We start from the raw sequence: 24,278 nt of genomic DNA on the forward strand, positions 1-24,278 counted from the left end.
TGGGCAGGTTGCAAATGCTGTCCGGGTCTGCGAGCATGGCTCTCACATGAGTTCATCAGTGCTGGAGCGACATGTAGACCAGTGTATTTTGGGCTACAATTGTACACAAGACAAATACGTAACAGCAGGAAAACCTACAGCTGCAATGATAGGAAGTATTTATACAGAGCAGTACCATCTGGTGTGTGCTCCTAATAGTGACTATACTTAGCTGCTATACTGTGTATCCCAGCTAATCCCACGCTCCAAAGAATGAAGCATTCAGTATCTTACGCAGATAACCCCACTTTTAATGCCAACCATTCTCTACATGGTGATGTCTATGCTGCTCCAGGAATAGATACAAAATAGGGTATGCAAAAGGGTTATTATATGAAGGGGCTGCCATCTTGCTCCTCTGCAGATATATATATACACAAATTTCTCTTTTAAAAGGGAATGCAGTTTCAGTGATGCTCATGTTAAGGCTACCTTTTTGACTCTTCAGCTGTTCCACTCTGCTTGATTAAAAAAAAAAAAAAAATAAATCATTCTCCTGCTACACTAAAACAGAAGAAAAAAAAAAAGATCTACACTCTTTGAAAAGTTCATTTATTATACATCCATGGATGATTTTGTAATAAAAATCCTCACAAGGCCTATTGTTAACATTACAAAACAAACAAGAAACTCCAACATCCACTATTCCCAGCAGTGCTAATAAGTTAGTGTGCAATACTACTCTTACTCTCAGTGTGCACAACAGCTGCATATTGCTGTGACCAACATATTTTGACTTGAAAAAATGACATTTTACAGACTCTGGACATCTACTTTGGACACCAACAGTTTTGTGCCATAAAAAGGCAGCAAGTTATGCCATTGTTCCATAGTTTTTCTGTTACTTTTCTTGAGGTCACCTATGTTTTAGGTGGGCTATGTGAATTCCTAAGTCTCTACACGCAGCTGCAGTCACTGTATGCGCTTTTGATCTGAACCAAAGATGCAGTTACCACTCAGTTCTTCTCCACATGTAACTCAGTAATGGTAACAGGAAGAGAGAGGTGTGGGTGTGTTACTATTAACTCTAGTCCGTGTTAAAGGTCTCTTCAGTAATAATGCAGCATATTTTGTATTAGTCTGCTTAGAACAGAGCAAAAGATTATTAGCACCTTTTCCTTTTATAAATGCAAAATATTTATGAGGAAGTGTGCCCCAGTATATTAAGGATACAGTACTCAGATGAGCATAAAATACTGCTCAGAAAGATATTAGTTGGCATGGAATATATGTTTGATATGCTTTTCCAACTCACCTCTAAGTATGCACACAGTTAAACACACACACATTTATACACACGCACATGCACACAGGAGTGAGCAGAGACAACTTTTGTGTGCTTTATGGTTTTCCAAGTTCGCAGGTGTGTACTCCACAGATTTCTAGGTTGGAAAATGCAAACTCCAGTTACACCAGGCTGGATTTGTGTAAGCGTGTTAAAACCAATAGTCGCACCTTCCCACGCATTCCCTCTGCAATGGAGCTACCGTGACTTCTCTGACTATTTTTCCCTGGTGTGTACAGAGAGCATATGTAGTGGGTACTCCACAGCAGAGCCAGAATCACAGTCTGGAGGGCACTGAGTGTTAATTAAGCATCCATATAACACAGAACTTCACCTTTTCTTTCTTTCTTGCACAGCTGCATAGCATGATACACTTGAGATTGTCAGTAATGTCTTTTCCTTTGCATACCTTAGCTTTATGTATGTTGTTGAATGCAAGCATATGCATAGACAAGCTAAGGTACAGCAACCGAGCAAGTTACCCAAATTTATGGTGTACAATGGCAATACAGAACTTTGAGGGCAAGTATTAAAACTTCTCAAGAGGAAAACATCTCACAAATTGTTGTAACATAAGTAGTAAACATCTGCATCTGTTTTACGCCGGTAACAGAGCTTGCTACAGGTATATTTCAAAAACTGCTGAATAAAAATAAACCTTCTACAAACCCACTAATCCAATATGTTTTCTTCAAAACAATATTGTGTGGCTATGAAAACAGTGACACACAAAAATTTTCAAAAATCATTTACCACAGGGTAATGTTTTTATAACTAGAGGAAAACAAAACAAAAAAAAAGGTACATAAATACATATATTTTTATATATAGCAAATTACAGTTTCCTGCACTGAACATTTATCAGATACACAAGTACTGAACAATACTGGACAGGGTGCTTTGCCACACCTTGTGGTCTCGTTAAATTCCCATGAGAATGGAAGACAAGTTTCTATGGAGGATGGAACTTGTTCAGTTATACAAGCTCACACAAGAATTAAAAAAGTAAAGGAAACCAAAAACCCCACAGCAGAAATGCCTGACGTTTCCAGCACAGGCATCTTTAACAACAAAACATGAATGCTCAACTGTTCTTCAAGCACACATCCCAGCACAGAGTCTGTGCCAGAGAGCTTTATTCTGACGACAGCCGTCACCTGCAAAGGGTGATGAATTTGGGCAACAAATCTGATGCTTGGCTTTGTCCACTGGCTTGTCAAAGCCATCATCTTTCTGATAGGTTGGTAGGGAGCAGTCACCTTTCAGATTCCCTACAGAAACTGTACCCTTTCTCTTGGACCTGGGCAGCCACTCCCGAGCTTCAGAAAGAAAACAAGGCCCTAGCTGGTTTTCTGGTCATTGCCTTTCCAGGGCTATAGGAACTGCAGATGTTAGCATGATGGAGAAGTTTGAAAAGGGTAACACCAATCTATTTGTGAGGACTATGTACACAGTTATTTTGGTTTTGAAAACAGAAAGCATCCACACCACACGTTTCATTTCACCTGGCCAGAAATGCTAAGTTCAGGTTCCTAATGCATAAAGAACGATCCTTAGTGGAAATGATGACACAGACTCCATTGGGTTCTAGTGACCTTACCAGAAACTGTCTTCAAAATACTGCAGTTACTAGCTAGGAATAACAGTCCCATTTAGGTGTCCTTTGGAGCACACAATACAAATATTTATTGTATAAAAAGCACTCAGTTGTCTCCACAGGTTAGTGATGTCTGGAACTTGGGGGATTGTAAATCCAGTCCATTACAATAAGAGTCATACTCACAATCATGAAGATTATGCCAACTATGAGAAAAATTAGAGCCTGCAATTAGAAAATAAAATTTTATTAATAAAGCAGGTGACTAATCAGACTGTAGTTCACAGACTGTCCCACTGGAACGGCATTTGGTAACACCCAGGGCCTTAGTTTGGGTCATTCTTTGTGACTGAAGCCCAAGTAGTGTCATACAGGGCTATGTGAACCAAAGTTACTCTTGTGTGAATTTCAGTCCAAGAGAGACAGGCTTTACAAGACTAGATCTGAAAAAAAACCCCACTTTGTTACTACAAACAACAATACAAAACATAACACAGAACAGGTTGGGGTTTTTTTTCTTTAAAAACTGAACAGTTACCAATGAGCATTCATTGTCTCTGCTATCAAGAACAGCTTCAGAGTTAATCCTTTTTTTCCTCATAAGACAACAGGTAAGCCTGTCTCTCTTCTCTGGAGGCATTTCTGTATATGTGCAAGTGATTCAGATGCTTATAGTCACCCTTTGCTTTAGCAGGGCTTTAGTTTACTGTAATCTGTCCACACTCAAGAATATTCTGCCTCGCAACACAAAGATGAATATTGTATGGGATCTCAGCACATGGTCTGAAATTCTAGATGTGCCTAACACAGAGCAACATGAAAAATGAACAGAGACATGAAAAAATATTCAGTCTCTCTACAATAACAGCTCCAAAAGTTATCATCAGAAATAATTTTATGATAACAACTGGTTTTTTTTTATACTTGCAGTACATATCAGTTGAACTTCCATGTTTTTGTGAGCATGTAGATAGATGTATATATGTAAATTTGTTTACATTATGTACCTACACATATATTTCATCAATAACTTTCAGATTAAATTTTCAAAGGACATCTCCTTGGTGATATTGTTAAATGTGCAGATATTTACTGATGTTCAGGATGAAAGGTACTGTTGCAGCAATCCAGCATGACATATAAACACATGCTGCTTATAAATGATAGACCTTCATGTATGTCTCCTGTAGGTATATGGATCTGTCTCAGTGGAGGACTCAGTATCACTTAATTATCTCTGCAGAAAAACTTTCTTCTTAACCTTGACCTCAAATCTTCCTGTTAATCCACAACTGGCCTTACAGTGTGAACCAGCAGCTCCTTATACACTGTCTTGATGTTATTTAAGCAAGAGAGGTGTTGTTTAGAGCTTAGACTGGATTAAATAAATGCCTTTTACTAGTGATTTAAGGAACACTTTCATGTAGACACTTACTGTTGTGTGTCAGTAGCAGTAGGGCGCCAGAGGCTTTGGCTTGTAAAGCCTGGCTCTCCAAGCCAAGGTGGATCACACTGCCCGACCTATATTTTGAGCAAGATACTACTATTTATGAGCAATTGCCAGATATTGCAAGTCAAATGTCTGAGTATTTGTGACCAGTGGAAATCACACACCCTCCCATCCTTCCTTTTGCAGTTGCTGCCAGCTCCCTTACCCCGATTTTCTGGGGAGACCTCAGGGGCTCCTTTTCAACAAGCCTCAAGTAGAAGGCAGCAGGGAGGATGAAAATCAGCAGTGTAGCAGAAGACGCACCTGGAAGAGAAAGCAGAGCTGAGGATGACCTGTGCCCTGTAAGTGGCTGCTACTCTCCTCCCAGCAGAGCCCAGCACCGTGGCTCTGGTGTAAACATCAGGGAGGAGCAAAGTGGTTGCCTGAGTGGAGTATAAAATATGAAAAAGGCAGAAACCCCATGGAGGTGCCTTTCTCTAGGGTATGTGCATCCCCAAGTCCTCCAGCAGCTCAGAGCGTGAAGGTTCTTCATGGGCCTTTTTGGTCAGAGGCCAAAACTGACCAAAAGAAAGAGTTAGGGAGAGAACTGTGAACGTCAAAAGAAACGTCAAAAGAAATTTTCTAACAGCATAGTCAATACATTTTGTCCAGGCTATAGATGCTTGAAACCGAAGCTGATTTCCCTTTCTTCCACATGCCCCAATGCCTTTTTTTTGTCAAAATGAAAACTCCTTTCCAGTTTTTATAGCGGCATTATTGGATTCCTTATTCCTATTGCCTCATGCAAGGTAGCAACAATGTTGGGTAGTGGTTTAGCTTTGTCTGTCAGTTGTTTGGGATTTTTTATTTTGGGTTTTTTTTTTTTTTTAAACCTTTAAATCTGTCTTTATATTATTCTACTGTAAGACCCAAACTGAGAGTGTCATTCAATCCATGAATGTAAATATGTTGTGGACAGGATTAACAGAGTGAACAAAAAGTGTTTATGAAACCTACCAATAAATCCAAAGATGTCTTTAATCGTTGGGACAAAAATTACAAGCAGGTTATTAAAAGCAAGAATTACTGCTGCAATCAGGAAATGTCTTATCCAGCTGAACGGCCTTTTAGGAAACAGCAGTGCACTGACAGATGAACGGATCTGTAAAGGAAAAGCATTGGGGAAAGTTAAACAACAATTACTTTATCACTGTTTTTCACTTGTTTAAGTTAGTGATCTATCTATGCTAGTTACTTTTGCTGTGAGAAATTCTGACTGAAGAAATGTATTTTCAGTCTTCGATTCCCTTAATGTAATCTCACTCTGATGAAGGTTTTTGAGAACTGGGTTCACAGTTTAATGCAGAAACTCAAATATTTGCAGTGTAGAAGAAAGTCAAGTAAATAGGGTGTAAAATCAGGGACATGAAATCTGTTCAACTGAAAGATGCTAATATCAGCAAAAAAAACCCCAAAGAAACCCCTACTATGAATACTAATCAGCAGGGAAAAAATGCATGGGTGAAATATGAGTTGCTGTATTCTTAAACCTGATCCCTCTGAAAATCCCACAGGAGTGCTGTCATTTATTTTTGTGAGGAAAGAGCAAGCTGCTGTTTTACTTTCATTAAATATATACAAATATATATTTTCTCTCAAAAGAAAAACATATTTTTCAATGCTGCTTGGAAATTCTAACCCTAAAAGCTATTGCAGAAGATCCATTTTGCTCCTCTGACTTTCTCACAAGGAGAGTTTTTTATGCTTTTTCATCAGCAAAGATGGTAAGTAGGAAAAAGGTCATGAGCAAATCCCTTTGGTGGCTGGAGATAGTGTTACTGTGAAGTACCATGATTAACTTAAAAGATTTGAAATGTAGAAGTTAAACAAAAATGATTTTACACTGGAAAAAGCTGAAACCTCATTTCTGTTTGGTTGTTTTAAAATAACAGACAGCTCTTTCTGTCTGAGTTTGGTAATTCAGTTGAGGTTCTGTCAGATGGAGCCATCATTTGAAAACACAGCACGAATTTTGCAGTTTATATTTTTTCAGCTTCATGTGAGCCAATATTAGGAAGAGGGAGGCAGGCTGCAAAAATTTTGTCCAGCCCATGGGTTGGTGTAAACCAGCTTTATTCCACCAAAGAACTGCTGCCTGCATTCCTGTTCACTTATTGTCAGCATCTTGTGCATTATTCCTGCTGTGATATAGTCCTTAAAATGAAGCTGTCAAACTGAAATTTACTGTGACTAATGGTACATAGATCTATATTTAATAATTTTATTTTTTTTAGCAGTGCAGTGATTTTTTTTTTTTTTAATAATAAACTGTGACTGCTTTAAGAAAATACAAATGTGGTAGTTCATAAAAAAAGTAGTCAATACAACTATACTGCTTATTAGAAGTAATGAAGTAATTAGATCTGCTGAGCTGGCTGTCCCAATAGGCCATATAAAATTGTAAGCTGGTTTACAAGTAAATGATATTTTCTTGGCAGTTTTTTTAACAGAGTGATTAGTGTTGTGGTATGAAACTGCTAAGCCTTTGCACACTATTCAGATATAAATATGATTATACAGAAAGCTAAAAATGCAAAATGCTACATCTGACAGTGGCTTTTGCAATGCCCTTGAATTGTTTTCCCATGAAGAGTGATCAGTTAGTTAAGACTAAGCATGTAGGCACTGGTTTAAACACACATTTAAAGCAGAGCACCAGGGCACAGAAGCTAAATGGACTGACCACAATGGGTGTTATACACCAGAACTTCTGGCTTTTGTTTTGTAGACAACCTTGAACGGTGATCACTGCTCTTAGGTATTTGTCAGCAAGCCTGGAAAGAGTACCTACGCAGAGCTCATGTTTGCGTCCAGGACAACGGAGCAACAGGACCCAGGGTTACTGCTCTCATCAGATAGGAACACTACAGTATGACGCAGATTGCTGGGAGCCCGCTGGCAGCATGATGCTGGGCTTGTATGTGCCATGCAAATGGCACACTAGCCTCCCAAAACTTAATGACTAGGACCAACTATTTTCTCCCTTGCTGTATAGCAGCTCAGGGAAGGCACAAGAGACAGTCCTGTACATTCAGGAGCCTGGGGGACTGCTCTTCAGGTGAGGACTGATTCTTGAGCAGGGTCAGTCCCTCTGCAGAGCACTTTGTTTAGCTGTGTCTTTCTCTGCCTGCTACTGTTGATATTGTGGTTTTCTCTATGAACAGCACCTAGAAAGTCCAAACATTGCTCAGGCACCTGGCTACATGGCTGAGTCTCTACTGCCTCTGTTTTCCAGTACTTAGTTTCCTCCCCTCTCCATAGACTCAAGTATGTAAGATGTCCACATGGCCTCTGCCGCTCTACCTTGGCAGCTAGGTCTGGCAGTGCTGCACAGCACGTGGCCTAAGCTGCGTTTTTCTGTCTTGAGTTTGGATGCTATAGTAGCTGCCTGCATCTGTATTAGGAAATCTTGTAAGTGTATCCCCAAGTCTTTGGTACTTACCCTGCTGCTTTAATAAATATAGTACAGAGAGAGCCAGAGAGAGCCAGGGCAGTTGTTCCTGATTTATTGCTGATTTATTTAGAAAGACTGATTTATTTCAGTCTTTCAAAGTGTGCAACCCTAACTACCTAAGGTCCTTGCTCTTGTCAAACTACATAAGAGAAAACAGACCCTCCCAAATAAAAACTCAGGTATAGTTTTCTTCAATGTTAAAGTCTATGCTGAGTGCATACAGTCAGTGTATATGGACTAACCCTGATTTCAGCTTCAGCAGCTGTGTTACTTACAGGGAAAAGAACAAGGGGCACTGTCAGGGTTACAGCCACCAGCACTGCCAAACGAACTGACAGCAAAAGCGCATCAAAAGTGTACACTTTGGTGTATGTATGAAGTAGCTCATCTTCAACTTCTCCTACAAAAAGGAAACAGAAAGGAGTTATATCACATAAGCAATATTGCACATACAAAGGGATCTTTATACTGCAGCCAGATAAAGTTAGCTTTGGCCAAGCTGCTCTATAATACATGTTACGGGCTAGACATGAAAGAGGGATTTTCCCAGCACAAGATACAAGCTCATCATTCAGAGACAATGAGCGCAATACAGCTCTGAGGTGATGCTTTGTACTCTAGCATCTCAAATGACTTTCTCAAAGTCATAAAGTGGGTGTGAAACAGGAGGTAAAAATAATTTCTCTGATACGAAATAGGAAACATCTCAGTGAACTGAGAACAGCTCCCTTCGACCTCCCTTCGAGCCCCAGCTCTCAGACAGAGCCCTCTTGCCCCAGTGATAGAGAGCAGATTGTTCAGTGTCATTCGCTTCTCTGCTGTAACGGAGGAGCTAATGAGGTAAAAAGAGATGGCATTTGCATAAAACAGTGGGCTAATACAGCCCACTCTGTTTACCTACTGGTTAGTCTAGCTCATCCATATTTTTTTTACACTGGAATGATTTGCACCTGTTTTTCAGCATAGGTGAAGCTGAATTAGTGGTGTCAGAGCCAGGGTGGGCAGCACGTAATAGTGTCATGTAAAACTGTTGATCAATAGAGTATTTTTAGTATGGTCACTCTTGGCCTTTACCAGAAGCCAAGTCTACAGCAGCTTGTTGTCTGAGTTCACAAAACCAAGAGATATGAAACTGGTGCCCCTAGTAAGTGCCTCTGAGTTTCTCATGGATGAGGAACTTGTGGTCTGATAGCTGGATAAGTCCCACTGCTTATTCATAGGATACATATTCATGTATCATAGGATACACTGTGTATTATATTTGAATAACGCTTACACTAGGATTCAGGCCTAGGTGTAATACATGAACACTTGAGCCTCAGTGTGGTAGAACCATTTTGTCTGCTTTAAAATGAGAAGGAAAATTCTGCAGAGAACAGGGCTTTGACCTACCGTAGAAGGTAAGGTATCCAAAGAGCGCAGCCAGAAGGTACATGATAAGCATGCCAGTGATGGAGATATTTGAGACATTCTGCATCCGTCTTCGGGAGCGACTGAAGTAGGAGAGAAAGAGAGTAACAGTGCTTAGAAAGCCTCTACGTGTACAAAAAGTACTCTGAAGAGTCATAGCTCTACCGACATCCCCTCATTGGCCAGTAAGTTCATAGCAACTACATTGATTATACAGAGCTCTTGAAGCTTCGCAGCTCTGTGCAGAACAGCACAGACTTATGAAAGTGTGTTGAAACTCCATTTCTACTGCTTACTTAGTGACAACATATAAATATGCCACGTTATTTTGTGTATCATTATCTATATACTATCAATCTGAAATGGTTTATTTTAAATAAAAAACAGAGTGGCTAAAATTACAGGGCTGGGAATAAAAATAGATGAGTTTCCAGTCATCTCTATATGAGAATACCCTTATATCAACATCGGGCTGTCCTGCAGGTTCAAGAATATCCTGCAGGTCAAATCCTTTCTTTAGAAATCCTTTGGTTAAAGATATGGTGTAAGAAAATCTTCAGCTTATAGGACCTGGAAGCATGTTCCCAAGTAATCAGAGAATTTTTATTTCTTCTAAGGTTAAACCTGCTGAAATAGAAGGTAATGGGTCTTGGCCTCCTTGAGTTTTGCAGCACAACCTCCTGTAATGTAATTTTTGCTGCTGAACAGATGCATTTTCTTAGCCCCTCCCAACTGTCAACTGTGTGCTGATTTAAGCAAGTGTATTTGATAAGGAAAATAGGCTGGTATGAAGAGACTATGTAAGACACCCAAAACACTGGCATTCCAAGAAACCTTAAGGGTAAGCAGCAGCTGACGCAGACACAGAATTTATTGAGATATTATTAACCAGAATTATCTGTTTCAGTGCAACCAAGTTCCCCAGTACATTTCACATCATTCGAAGAACTGTCCAGATTCCTCCTTTCCTAAGTAAATACTGATCAGTGCGGCTGTCTGAACAGTGGTCCTTTGTCACCAATATTAAGTCAAAGCAACGCCAATATCTGCTTACTATAAAAAGCAATAAATCATTAGCAGATGGGTGTCTACACACCAGCAATCAAGGCAGAACATATAGTGATCTCTGGCTAACTGGTTAACTGGTTAACTGGAAGAATGGGACAAAATTTAAGAACCTTACTCTTTCAGTTCACTGTATATTGGTAGCACCTCAGGGTGGCATACGAATGCAAATGCCAGGATGGGTATTGCATAGGCAGTCTGTAAAATAAAGCTTCCATTAGTAAGAATGGTCACTGCTGTACCTCTGACTTTTGGCAGGCAGCAGTTTAGCTGTGGCACAAATGGCTAGAGAAAAATTCTACAGAATCTCCCTTACCCGTGAGTTGAATACAAAGTATTTTGGCTGACACATATCACTACTGTCACTGTGTGCTTCATATTCCACGCCACTTCTGGGAGAGGTATCTTTTGGCTCCTCAAGGCCTGGCAAGTGCCCAGCTGTGTTGTCCATCATGAAATTCACACCAGAACTGAAAGACTCATTTGGTAACATGATCAGGTGTGCTGGCACTGTGTTGTTGTTGGCAGTCCAGTTTCCAAGCCCATGGTCCATGATGGGGAGAGGACAAGGTATTTGGGATTTCTTGAAGATTACCTACAAAAGAGTAGACAATGTCATTAGAAGAGTGCCACCGTAAGAGATAACACTTAGATCCAGCGTATGCCAAAAGAAATATAAACAGGCACACAGAAGAGAGAGGTGAAAGAGAGGGAGCAAGAAACCAAGTGCTACTACTTCTGCTTTGCCTGCAAGTACTTGTTGTTACTCTGTCCCTGCTGTTGGCCTGCTTTATTTTTTATTTTCAAATGTTGTTTTTTAGCCTGACCTTTTTTATTCTGGCTTGGTTTGGCAACAGGATGGTTGATTTGATTCACTTGCAGGTGCTATTCTAACATTCACATTAAATTGTCGTGGTAAGAAATAGAACAGTGTTGCAGTTTACAGGCACTGTATTTGCTTAGAGACAATACCCAAACAGCCACCTACCACACTGACAAAGAAAACCATACAGGTCAGCGAAAAACCACTCGTATAACCAAGATAACCTGTGCAGCAAGAAAAACAAAAACCAGTTCAGCTACATATAAACTCACAATCCTAACAGAAATAAGAAATAAGGTGAAGTGGGGAATTAAGCTTACCTAAACTCTTTAGAAGGGAGAGAGGAAGAATAACTGCAACTGTTACTAGTATGATGAGGTAGTTCCCATTTAGGTACCATTCTCTAAAGAGTAGGAATAAAAAATAGAAATCATTCCCACTGACATCAAAGTGAAAGATTTTCATCTGAGGTTCAGGTTGGGCAAAGGTACCTACCCAGAACTCTCTTCGAGTTTCAGAAATGCTCTGATTACTTCGGGAAGTTCATATTTAATAATAAAGAGGTAACTTGACATTGCTGAAAAAAACCCAAACAAACACCTTCAGAGAAAACAGTGTAGTTCCAACAAAAAAAATTTGTTTTAAGAAAACATGAATGCTGCATAAAAAATATATTGTTCTGGGAAATCAGTGTTTGCTAAAATAGAGAAATGAGTTTTGTTCAAATAACAGTGTGACTAAATAGATGGTATGTTCCCTTGGTATTGTTATCACACGATCATTAGGGTTGGAAGGGACCTCTGGAGATCATCTATTCCAACCCACCTGCAGGTTCACCTACAGAACGTTACACAGGAACGTGTCCAGGCAGGTTTTGAATGTCTCCAGAGAGGGGAACTCACAACCTCCCTGTGCAGCCTGTTCCAGTGCTCTGCCACGCTCAGTGTAAAGAAGTTCTTCTTCGTGTTGAGGTGTTTTAGTTTATGGCCACTGCTCCTCATCCTGTCACTGGGCATCACTGAAAAGAGTCTGGCACCATCCTCCTGGCACCTGCCTTGAAATATTTCTATGTTTTAATGAGATCCCCTCTCAGTCTTCTGTAGATTAAACGGGCCCAGCTCCTGCAATATCCTCATAAGAGAGATGCTCCAAACCCCTCTGACCCTTGTGGCCCTCTGCTGGACCCTGTCCAGTGGCTCCTCGTCTTTCCTGTACTGAGGAGCCCAGAACTGGACACAGTACTCCAGATGTGGCCTCACCAGGGTCCAGTAGAGTGGGAGGATGACCTCCCTCAACCTGCTGGCCACATTCCTCCTAATGCACTGCAGGATACTATTGGCCCTCCTGGCCGCAAAGGCACATTGCCGGCTCATAGTCAACTTATCATCTACCAATACTCCCATGTCCTTCTCAGCTGAACTGCTCTCTATTAGGTCAGCCTCCAACAAAGTTATGAGCATGTCCTAAATGACATCTAGCATTCATTATTACAATATAATACAGTTACCACTGAATTAACAAAATGCTTAAATCCCTGTTCTGATTAAATTTACACTCTTACCTTTTCCTTTCATTTTTCTGTTGCAAATGTTTTTCCAATGGACACTGTTCATCCACATTCTGTAGTAACTTCAATTGTTACTGTCTCTAAATTTCTTCACCTACCTTATTCTTTATCCCTTGTATTTTCAGCTTCTCCCTTCCAATACTCTATATATTAAAAAACTCAGCTAGTTGTCAAGATTCCTGATGGAAGGGTGGACTTTTATACAACTCATTTAAATATTCTGCCAGAAGTTATGCTTTCTTCAGTTATTTTATGTTCACCACAGAGAGGCCTTTGATGAACATTCTCTCTATGAATTAGTCTAGACAAGAGAACTAGAGGAACAGCTATTCCTCTCTAAAAAGAAAGCATACTTCCTTCCTGAATTCAACCACATTAGATATCCATGCTTGGGGAAGGAAAGAAAGACCATGTAATAGGATGAACAAAATTAAAGAGTCTCTTGCAGTACAGACATGTAAACCACTTCTGTCTGGGTAGCGAAGTTACTCTAAAAGAACAATGATGTTCTGGTGATTGATATTGGAACATACCACATTCCAAGAGAGAGATCATAGAAAACTCTACATACATTTAATTGACCAAAGATTCATTTAATTTATATTCAACTACTTCTTCTTAAGAAATCTAGAAAAAAAATTACAAACTCCCCTAAGCTTTCAGATATGGTGTTTCCCAGTCTCCTAAAAGGCTTCTTAAAGGAAAAGGAAATATTAAAAGGAAGTAGGTATTGTTGCACGAACGAACAGTCCTGCCCCTACTGCTTATATTGGTAAGTGAACAGCCTCCTGTTTTGAGAGGGTGGAGGTTTCTTGGTAGATATTTCACAGGAAGTATCTTTCTTTGTGGATGAATACTTTCAACAATCACTCTTAAATGCTCAACATCTTAGATCACAACCCAACTATCATTTCAGAGAGAGAATTTAGCTGGAAAATGAACTACTGTAGAGGCTTCCTTGAATGGAGAAGACAGAGTCATGTGCTGTTCCTTGTAGCTAGGTTTAATCTTTTCTAAGTTGAAGCGGATGATGCCTAGTCCAAACTGTACTCAATGAAGAGAAATGGCCAACTCCTTGAGGACAGTCAGACAAGCCATTTTAGTCTTCACTGGTCACGGAGAGATCACAGACAGCTAGCTTTCACCAGACAGTGAAGCATTGACTAGCTGAAACAATGCAAGATGAATTCCCCTTGTCCTTCCTTATTACAAAATGGTGTATACTGTACCTGGCTCATCTCTGATGCCATTTAGATAGACAGAGGAAAGAAAGCATTGAAAGTCAGAAAACGTTTGCCCCTTACCTCCAATGTTCTGCATTGTAACTGAAATGAAAACACCACACTTCCCAGGCCAGCCAAATGCCTTTTCTCCCAGTTTTTCATATATTAGTGATCCTGAAAAAAAAACAACCCAAAACAAAACAAAAAAGAAACATGGGCCACTGAATTGGATGCACTTGACAAATCGCATTCCAAGCTAAAATACATGCATGCGTCAGGAACTCCTAGTCAGTCACAGCCTGATCCTCATACCTCCTTCTTTCGATATCTTCAGCAAGAGGTGGACTGAGTAGAGTGACAGCATGGCTACGCTGAGCAGCAAAACTCTGCAAGACAAAGCAGAAATCAGAACCCCAAGCAGGACATCAGACACACTCAGTTCATTTGCACATATACTTGCTCATTCTTATGAAGTTCAATGCGTAAATAGTTTTCAGCAAGTTTATGCTCTGGACTGCCAGTGCTAAATGCAGAGAGAAGTGACAACTGTAGCTTACTTGTGAGTGCAGTTGTACCTTATACATTCCAAAAGTCCTTCAAGGCTTTTTAACTCCAGTTAAAGTGTTTTTAACTCCAGTTAAGTGCCAATTCTGTGATATTCCACAATAACAGAATCTTATATCTTAGCAGGACCCTACTAAAGTAAACAGATTTCTATGCAAGAGTCAGGTCTTTGGTCTTTACCTGCTCACTGATTTTAATCTCTATCCTTACTCAGAGCTATCAAAAAAACCCAACCCAAACTAGGTCTGTGACAACTTCACTGCCACCTCCTGGGTAGTCACTACTTTTGACTTTTGCCGTGTCATTGTGAAGTCGTGGAGTTTAATTTGAGATGCCTGCTATGCAAAGTAGGTTAGAAATCTTGCATAATACTAAAGCATGGCATGACACTGGGAAACCTGCTCTTAGAGCACGAGCAGCATACTCTTCTAGAATACTCTGCTTGAAGGTACTGGTGCCTGAGTTTGTTAAATTTGATTACTGCCATGTTCCTTCCACACACCACTTGCATGCTCTGTGATTTCAGCTCTCTGTCTCTAGTGCCTCTGGTGAAAAATGTGGCTTTCGTAGGATATTTGCCCACCACTGTGGGCAGCATATAATATTAGCATAACAGTCCTGACATCAGCCTGTACAAGTGTTGGTGCAGAAGAGGATGTGATGATAACATGACAGAGCTAGGAAATACGGATGTGCCTTACTGTGTGGCTGAACAAGAGATTGTGCCTACAATTTCTTCTCCACTGAACGCATGGTTTGGTATAGATATGGAAGACACTGACAGCCAAGATTGTGAATAAGTTTCAGTCTAAGAAGAGGCATAGGCCCTTGGGCCAGGTGGTGGCCACCAGACCATCACATTTTCTCTGAAGTTTCTTTCTCCAGGAGAGACAGACAGCACTACAGACTTCATGTGAGCAGGATCATCTCTCATGCCTTGGGCTCATGCAATGTAGTAAGAGGAGATGATGTCTGAGGTCACAGTGTATCCTGCCAAGATGGTATCCTTTTTGATTAGGGGCATCCACGTAGCTACTATTCAGAGACATAGATACAGACTCTGTATCCTGGCACATGAGATATGGTAAACAAAAGCCATCCTGGTTGCTAAATCATGCCAGGCACTCTGATGTGTGCTCCATGCTATTGCAAAACTCCTTCACTGTAGAGGAGGATGTAAAGGGAACTTCTGCAGAGCTTCTGAGTTTTAGGAGCCCTCCTTTTGCCTTTGCCCTGTAGAACATCTTCCAGCACAAGAACACTTGGGCGACATGAGAACAGTAAATTACAAAAATTTAGACAATGCTGCCAGCATCATCTAAATTAGAATTAATGTCCAGCAGTTTCCATTTAGTAGATAGGATTTTTCTGTCCCGCTAACACTAACATCATGCTCTGTGAAAACAGAGGAACCTCCAAAGAGTGGATGCATGCCGTGGGGGTAGCAATATCCCCACTCAGTTTTATACTTTTAAATAAAACTCCTTCCTCTACCAGAACGGAGAATGTTCTCATGCAGAAAGTATGGAAGTAGGACAGAAAAGAAAATGAGCTGTGAGTGGAAATGTCCTTTGTTTTTCCTGTTTAATACTCCATAGGTTTCCTTTAGCATTACTCCCTGCTTTAGCACTGCCAGCAGAGCTAATGTCATTAGGCTCATACAGATTTTTTCAGCCACCTGTGTGAGTGAACAGAGCATTAAAAATAAAGATATTACAAAGGTAAATTTTATTTTTTTTTTTTTTTCCTAGTGAGGATTGATGTATCACAGTTTTCTTTCCAGTGATAATTGGTGGCCATACTTGTTAGTATAAGTGCTCAAAGAAAGATGAAGAAAAAAAGCCTACGTTTTTTCAACTCTAATGCAGTCAATGTTAGAACCAGCTTCCATTTTTGTATCTGCAAATACTGTTTCTAAACCATTTGAGTGCAGGTGCTGGGAAGTACTTAGCCAGGACAGCATTTGCATTTACAATTAATTTTCAGTTAAAAATTCTGCTGGCAAAACAGGAGGTGTTTCTTAGCAACTGGAAGCTACATGTAGCATTTCAAATGCTGTTGCTGTCGTAGTTACACAATTTCCAGAAGAAAGAAGCCATATAAAGGTGGCCATGCAACCTGTTTTAAAGGCTTGTTTGATTTCAGTAATGTAAACAATGGCCTATTGTCATACAGTACTGTCGTACTTTATTCCAGCCTTGTTGGGGATTAAAATTAAGGCTTCAGTTAAAATTAAAGCCAGTTACTGAAAAGACTGATCTTTTCTTTTTTTTCTTTTTTTTTTGTCTACAGTCTTTCTCATTTTACAAGGTTAGCCATAAATTAAAAAACTTCACATGGCTATCTGTTACTGTCCATCAAAGCCCATTTTGTATAAATACTGTATGTTAGCCACATACCATTGTTGTCATCTGTGCACATTGAGTACAAATAGACTTGAGGAAGCAGCATTAAATCTGAATAAATCTGTGAATGTCTTTGAATTCAAAGCATGCTGCTATTTCAGACACAGCAAATATTCTTCTTCCATTTCTACATAGTGATTAAATAGTTGGGATGATGTAAATATATGCTTTATGGGTGATTTATTTCCCTTGTTGAATTCCCATACTGAACCAGCAAGATTGCTGTTGTTATTTTAGGACCAGTATACTGTTCTTCCCCTCTGGTTTTTGTCTGCACATTATCAATTCAGAGTTGTGTTCCTGATATAAAACAGGGCTAAAATAAAAAAAGTCTGTCAGCAGTGGACGGTTTCTTGTGTGCAACTAAAATGTTTTCATTACAGATGGTCTCACAAAAGTTTTCAGCTAACAAAACAAGCTTAACGTACCTCCCTAACCACAAAAACTTTAGCTCCAGCTCACTGCTTTTATTCTTTTTGCTTTTCTTTCTGTGTACTTACATGAAAAGGATAATTCCTGTGTTGGCCATGGCATAGGAGAGCCCTAAGATACCGCTGCCCATAATGGCATTGCTGAGGTTGAACGAGGACATTCCAAAAGAAGCTCTGCCCCGGTGCTGTTCGGAGCAAGAACAGAAAATTGCAATTAATTTACATTCTACTGAGCACAACAGACTAATTATCCTCTTTCTTTGCCAGTTTTCCCTGTATTGCTCCCTTGATCCTTAGAGGTGGAGCTTTGTCAAGGTTCCTGAGTCCACAAGTGCTTGACACCAAAAGGAGTGTCTTTTACCCCCAAAGCCAGCTGTGCTGGTAGGTGTTTGCCTCTTCCCACTCTCCCCTTGTCTCAGTGGGGAGGAGGTGACATAGCCACAACTGACGGTGCTGGCCAGCCTCTACAGTAATGCATACTGCTACCTAACAGATTTCCTGATTATTACAAAATTGTATTTATTAATTATATTTATTGTTTCAAAAATTCAGATGACTTTTAAAAATTATTCAAACAGATTATTGAATTTTTTTCCAATGAGGATGTGCTTCTTTCTTTGGGGAAATAAAAATGTGTCTGGGGGAAGAAAGGAAAGAAGCACTGTATGGCTCAGGCTGGAGGCAGGAGAGTGGAAGAGAACAAAAAACCAGGAGAAGGTGGACGGTGTGTGAGGGAGTCACATCTGCCACCAAGTGGAAGAGAAAAGGGGGGAATATGGCTCTTAAATTTAGCTTGCAGTCACAAATAATATTATTTGGTTTTATTTGAACAATCCTAATGAAACCTGTCACATGACCAATAAAATTATGTTTTTCTTTGCAGCAAGTTTATGAAAACTTTGAATAAAGTTAAATCCTGAGCAGAGAGGTACCCACATGCACACCCCAGTAACTAGTGTTGTGCTTCCAATTGCACATGGAGTTATCTGAAGAGTTGCAGGTGTGCTGACAGTGTAATGTTCATCATTGTAAAGCCAAACATGAATGCCCTTTCTTTAAAGCAGTGCAGCTGGATGTGGATTCATTTACATGGATGCTGGAAACAAACAATACAAGTGCGCACGCACTAAGTCCCAGCTCTACATTGATATACAAGCAACAAAGTTCCCCTGAGCCAAATCTTCTGTCAGAAAAATGGGTGCAGACCCAGCCTGGCTGAACATCTAGGGTGAAATGACAGGGACTTGTGTGCTACTGAAGTCCAAGCATGATCTGAGGAGTTTTTCTGATTACTCGTGAAGGAAAGATCCAGTTTTACTTCCAAGACTATAGAAAGGGTTTGCTGCACTATTAGAAAATGTGTTTACGCTTCCAAAACCAAGATTATGCTGATCAAGCTCCAGAGTAATTTTGTTTACTGAAACATTTGGAAAAAGATTCAGGCCAATAAGATTTACTTTGTAATTACCCTTAAAAATGAATAAAACTTACATATTCTTCATTATATTCTTCCAATTTCTTTTTACCCAGATATCCATTTGTAAGGAACTTCTGACTTTCTGCATCATCGCTAGCAAATGGACTGAACACAAAGAAAAAAGAAAATATTAGATGAGGCCTATGACACTCATTATGGTCAAGTAGAGCCCTTTGTCATTAGTGGAAACTTCCCTTTTGACCATTGCAATGAATATTTAAAAATCCTTCAGAAAAAACCCCTCTTTTCCCCTGTAAGGTTCTCATGTCCAATCACATTTAAAAGATCTTTGCATTGCCTTGGCATTTATTTTTAAACCCAGTAATCTTCAAATTATATATGATTGCAGATGTTGGAATGTAACAGTTCCTTATTGCCAGCAATGTGCTAAAGCTGAGCACGTACTTCACATCTGAGGAAAAAAGCATCTTGCAACTGCCCTGTTGGAGATAAGTGCTGAAGGGGCAGGGGTCAGCAAGCTGAGAACTGGAGTCTGATGGCTGGTTTTGAGATGTCTTTTTCAGGCTACCTAGGTGCTGGTGCTATGGTGGCTTGTGCTGGAGATGCCTGAGTGTGGTCTGTCCCCATGGGAGCACTGGACTGCTGCTCTCCATACCTTGCTCTGGAAAGCAATCCCCCTCTCGGGGTGCTCATGTTGCACTGCCCTGAGAGAGTATTAATTTACACGTGTGCTATCTGGAGTGGTTGGAAATTGCCAACCGGGTTCTCGGAGCTGGGAGCCTGCAGAGGTCACTCCAGGCAGTGGCCAGCAAGCGGGGGTGCCCAGGGTGACTCTGCTGTGCTGGCACACCATCCTCCAGGGCACAGGGCAGGGACAGCCGTTCTTAGAGGGGAAATACTAGCGAAAAAATCACACCAATTTCAACGCATTACCTAGGAAATGTTTTGAGTCCCAGATGCCATTAGTGCAGCTTGTTTTTTGATTACTGCTTTTTAGCTTTAACGGAAGAGCCTTCCCATTTAAAGGCTTACCTCCTAATTGCAGCCTTTTCTGAATCCACCAGCTCTGTGTAGTTGTCTTCAAGGCTTTCCCCACTGTTGCTCTGATCATCCAGTTCGATGTTGACTTTCTGCAGCTCCATGCGATCCATTAGAGTGGTCAGCGCTTTCCAGCACACGCACTTGCTTCTTCAGGGTAAACAGCACCGTGCTGTCTGCTTGTGGGCCCTCTCTACCATGCGGGGACTGCCAGAACACTCTGTTCTGCAAACAAAACACAACAGAATCATTAGAGTTTTCCTCAAATTAGATAAATCAGTGTGAATCAGTTGGTTTATGTTTGATATTTGTAACAGCATTAAGAGAGGAAACTGTTGCAGACTGGGAAAATTCTGGGCAAGCATAATGTTCCTTTATATGCCAGTGCTTGGACCTTCTGTCTCCCTGCAAATAGTAAAGAGTGCAGGGGCCAAGGGATGCACAGTGGATGTCCGGCATCTGGCAAAATTACAAAGCCAGCAGAAAATAATATATTGAATTTCTAAGGAAAGGTGATGCAGAAGTGCTTGCTGTTAGGAATGAAGGGAGTCTATCAGGGTTTTCCTACCACTGCTTCAAAACGTACGTGCTCTTAAAGGAAATGCTCAGTGTTTTGAATCATTTGCTGTAAGATCCCTTTCACTGGGATCTGACAGAGGTGAGCATCTCTGTATGATCACTTCTTTTGTAATTAGGAGGTGCAACTCTGGCACAGCAGTTTCTGGTTTTCAGTATATCTGTTTAACTAACTCTTGTCCCACCACTAGAAGCTCTGTCTCGCTAAAGATTACTATATGGATATAAGACCGACTACCTCTAACCTTGCTAAAAAATTTCCTGCCTCTTACAAATCATATGAATAAATGCTCAACTAACTCTATATTTCTATATGGACCAAAGGAAACTGTACAAACCAAAGTTACAAAGAGGACTTCACCCCTGGGATTTCAGCAGCTTTATGTTACACTTTCATCTGCAAATACACATTTACATTCACTTGCTCATTCCCAGACTCAAGGAAAAGACTGAGCAAGAAATGTTGCAGTTTTACAACACTTTTCCCTCCCCAAAGATATTCTTTAACGCATTTTATATTTCCATGTCACAGCTGAGGAGACAAAGGGGCATGCTGGTGAAGGAAGTGAGTGCAGACCGGATAGCACATTGCTCGCACACCTGGGACCAGAACTGCAGACTATCTGCTCCCTTGCAATCAGGCACACTGGCTGGATCTGTTATGTTTTTCGTAAATATCACATGCTAAATGCAGCCCAGCACTGCTGAATAACAGTATCGGAAAACACCGCAACGAGTAATTTCTGTCTGGCTCTTTGTAATACCAAACTTGTAATTATTCAATAGCCTCTTTTCTGGTTTTGCATTTATGGATGTATAGGTCCTTGCTCGATGACCAGACCTTCTCTGTCCTCTGCTACAGACCACATGCTGTTCTTAAGAACGTAGTGGCAAAATGTTAGAGTGCATGCGCTTAACATGTAAATGCAAACTTTAAATACCAATCCTGGAGGCTAAAACTGACCCTGGGCCAGAAATCAATGGCAGCTTCCTTGCTTCTTGCTAAAAACATTCACCCAGACCAGACAACTGAAAAGGAAAAGCAACATCCCAGTGAATTAGGAGATTTCCTACCAGAGCGAGCGGCTGTGTTTACTCCTTTCTGCTGCCATGCGGGGAGTGTGTGTGTGGGGATGAGTGACTCCAGCACCAGGGCAGAGCTGCCAGCACTCACATTCCAGTGGCTGGGGGGAGGTGTGTGGATTCTGCCCTCCTGGGATATGAATAACTCCGTGACACAAAAAAATAATAAAAACACCCTAACAGAGCCCTCCCAACTGTGGTTTCATTCACAGAACTGTCTTCAAGCACAGACGCTGCCCCGTCTGAGAAACAAAGTCCTTCCAATTCCTGATGTTTATTTTTAATCTATGGTATAAAAGTCAGGCAGACAAATCTGACTGTGCTTAGCCCTGCCCTGGTAAAGGGTAAAATCTCCGCTGTGCGCACTGCCTAACGCTTGTTGGAGAATCACCTTTTCCAGAAGTGGCAGTCCAAAAAATACAGATCTTCAAAGAGTTGGGAAAGAGAGGAAAGGTAAGCAAAAAAGTTGCCAGGAATTAAGATACACAAAGATTAGGCCGAGGAGGAAAGTGCGTGCAGCACAGCAAACACAGTTTAGAAAGGGGAGCAAAAATTGACTGGAAACACATGTTACAGCATAAGAATCATCTGGACATTGTCCTGTCAAACATTTACATAAGCAATCTGATTTATGGGCAGCATCTCAAGGGACTGGAATTAGTGCATAAAGCAGTAATTTTTAATTATTATTTTTTTTAAATCTATGAGTTCCTGAAGGTCTTCTGATGAAGGTGCAAAGCCCAAGGTGACAAAGTCAAATCTGTTGACAACCTGGTTTGTTGCAGTTGTCACTTTTAAAGGAGTGGTTGGTAGATCTCAAGGGGTCTGCAAACCATGAGCTGAAAGCCATTAGCATGAATGTGAGCAGGATGATACCCATCAAACGGACTTGGTATTAGATTTGAATCCTGCAAACAATAATAACTGTAATTACAACTGATGGAGCTGGTCCTTAGTTGGTGGAAATCCGTATCTTCAGGTTCCTAGCACTGCAAGTATTGAAGGGTTTAGGGAGATGCTGACTACTGGTAGCGTGTGCTCTCCACAAGGAATGTAGAAGAGGCAGAGATGCCATCCCTTCACCTGAGGAGGAAATGGGATAGCTCTGCACCTCTTGATTTGCTGCTCCATTTGGGAGATACTATTTAGAAAAAGGGGGATGCACTAGCTGGCTCTGCTTAAAATAAAATGCTGGTTACAGCTGCACGCTGTACCATTCCCAAGCCCACTGCCAGGGCTGGTGGATGGGTGCTTGGTTGCACCCCTACAGGAGTTTGTGTTGGCTGAACCACTGCTCCTGGGTGATGGCCCAGCACCAGGGCAATGATGGTGTGATCGGACATGGCCACCAAAGTCAGGCACATCTGGGCCCTGCCAGAAGCTTAGGACATGATATCGGAGGAGAAACTCCTAAGTTTACCTGCTTTAGCTTCCATGGGATTTAATGCTTTCTGCCCCAGAGTTCTGAATTTGGTGCCTAAACACACAAGAAAAATCTCTTTGCTCCACAGTGTTCCTTAAACTTGGCTTCAGTGCGGTGATGGTTTTGATCCCTCATGTAGCATTTGGCTGAACAGAAAAGATTTTTTATGAGGTATGGCATTAAAATGGAAACAGTGGTTACAAAAGAGATTTACCTATTATTAGAGGGAAGTTATTTATCCCTATCAAACTATTTTTCTCTTCAAGTATAGGGTACTGTTCCGCAACATTTACTAAGTAACAGTTTTCAGCAATGATTCAGAAAATTATGACATTTTTTTGGCATCTGATTTCACAAAGTTATTGATTTCTGTCCAGTCTGCAGTTAGGGCATTAAGAGAATGGTCAACCATTGGGCAAATAATGCCAGGTCACAGAGACGACAAACATTCTCGTGGGTTTTGCAGTATCAAGACTTGTAAGCTCTGCCATGGTATCTGGTTTAGCAGATTTTGCCAGGTACTTCATCTTCATGGCAGTGACTTTATAATATTATTGTCTATGCAGCTATTTCAAAATGAAATAAGTATTGTCACTTGAAATAAACAATTAAAATGCAAAGCCTAATCTCAGAAATTAGCAGAAATGTTAACCCAGGAAATAAAGAGCCTTGAAAACAAATCTCAGAAGTTAGCCAAGGGCTGCAAAGGGAAGCAAGCATTCATTCCTTAATTGCCTGGTCAATTTTAAACACCTTTTGCAGCTTCTCTGGTTGCTTAGGTTTGATTTGCCATACAAACCACAACAAAACAAGATTAAATTTCCTTCCTAAAGAGATGTCAAAGATATCTACCAACATAAATTACCATGTCGCTAAATCTTAAGGAGCCCATCCTGCACATTGCACTGATATTTAAAGATTAATTACATTTCTAATGCTCAATTTTTAAAGATGTGGCCAGTCTCTAAAATAAATAGATCAAACATTGTAAAGAAAAGATTTGTAGGTTTACCTGTGAGCCAGGCAGGTTCTCCCGCTTGCTTGCTAAGCAGTTTGTATCTTTTAGGAATTGCACCTGTAATGAAAAATTTGCTCATGTGCAACCTAGAGCAGTTGGACAGTGATTTAAAGACAAATGGGAGTGTATGAGATGAACCAATCACCAGCTGTTACACCCCAACAACTCCCTTTGACAAACCTGCGTCAGCTCTTTTTTTAAAAAAAAGGGGGAAAAAAAAAAAAAGGAAGAAAGGTAAATCAGTTTATTGGAGCACACTGAGGGCAAACATCTCAGTTACCAGAGCTCTTTGCTGTCTGAGCTTAGCACTTTTACAAAATGCATAGCCGCAGAGCGCTTCACCCAGGCTT

At 40.6% G+C, this 24,278-nt stretch overlaps 1 protein-coding gene across 1 annotated transcript; it reads right to left on the bottom strand.

Annotated features, from left to right (window-relative positions):
- Positions 1-273: 273 nt before the first annotated feature.
- Positions 274-24,027, bottom strand: SLC38A4 (solute carrier family 38 member 4). The gene is made up of 16 exons (XM_030480232.1): positions 23,923-24,027; positions 19,823-20,053; positions 18,844-18,934; positions 17,422-17,537; positions 14,265-14,338; positions 14,034-14,126; positions 11,658-11,739; positions 11,483-11,565; positions 11,328-11,386; positions 10,656-10,934; positions 10,458-10,537; positions 9,257-9,357; positions 8,140-8,264; positions 5,368-5,512; positions 4,577-4,674; positions 274-3,146 (listed from the first exon to the last, which is right to left on the bottom strand). The coding sequence occupies exons 2-16, from the start codon at positions 19,939-19,941 to the stop codon at positions 3,045-3,047; spliced, it is 1,647 nt and encodes a 548-aa protein (XP_030336092.1). The 5' UTR covers positions 19,942-20,053; positions 23,923-24,027; the 3' UTR covers positions 274-3,044.
- Positions 24,028-24,278: the final 251 nt, after the last annotated feature.

This window comes from Strigops habroptila, chromosome 3, assembly GCF_004027225.2.
Source record: "Strigops habroptila isolate Jane chromosome 3, bStrHab1.2.pri, whole genome shotgun sequence".
Classification (NCBI taxonomy): Eukaryota; Metazoa; Chordata; class Aves; order Psittaciformes; family Psittacidae; genus Strigops; species Strigops habroptila.

Bases quoted from the DNA above. Each gene is read 5' to 3' on its own strand.
- SLC38A4 (XM_030480232.1), bottom strand. From the start codon at position 19,941: ATGGATCGCATGGAGCTGCAGAAAGTCAACATCGAACTGGATGATCAG. The intron at 11,566-11,657 runs GTAGGTACCTTT...CCTACTCTTTAG, and splicing joins AAACTCGAAGAGAGTTCTGG to AGAATGGTACCTAAATGGGA. The intron at 9,358-10,457 runs GTAAGGTTCTTA...CTCCTACTTCAG, and splicing joins ATATACAGTGAACTGAAAGA to TCGCTCCCGAAGACGGATGC.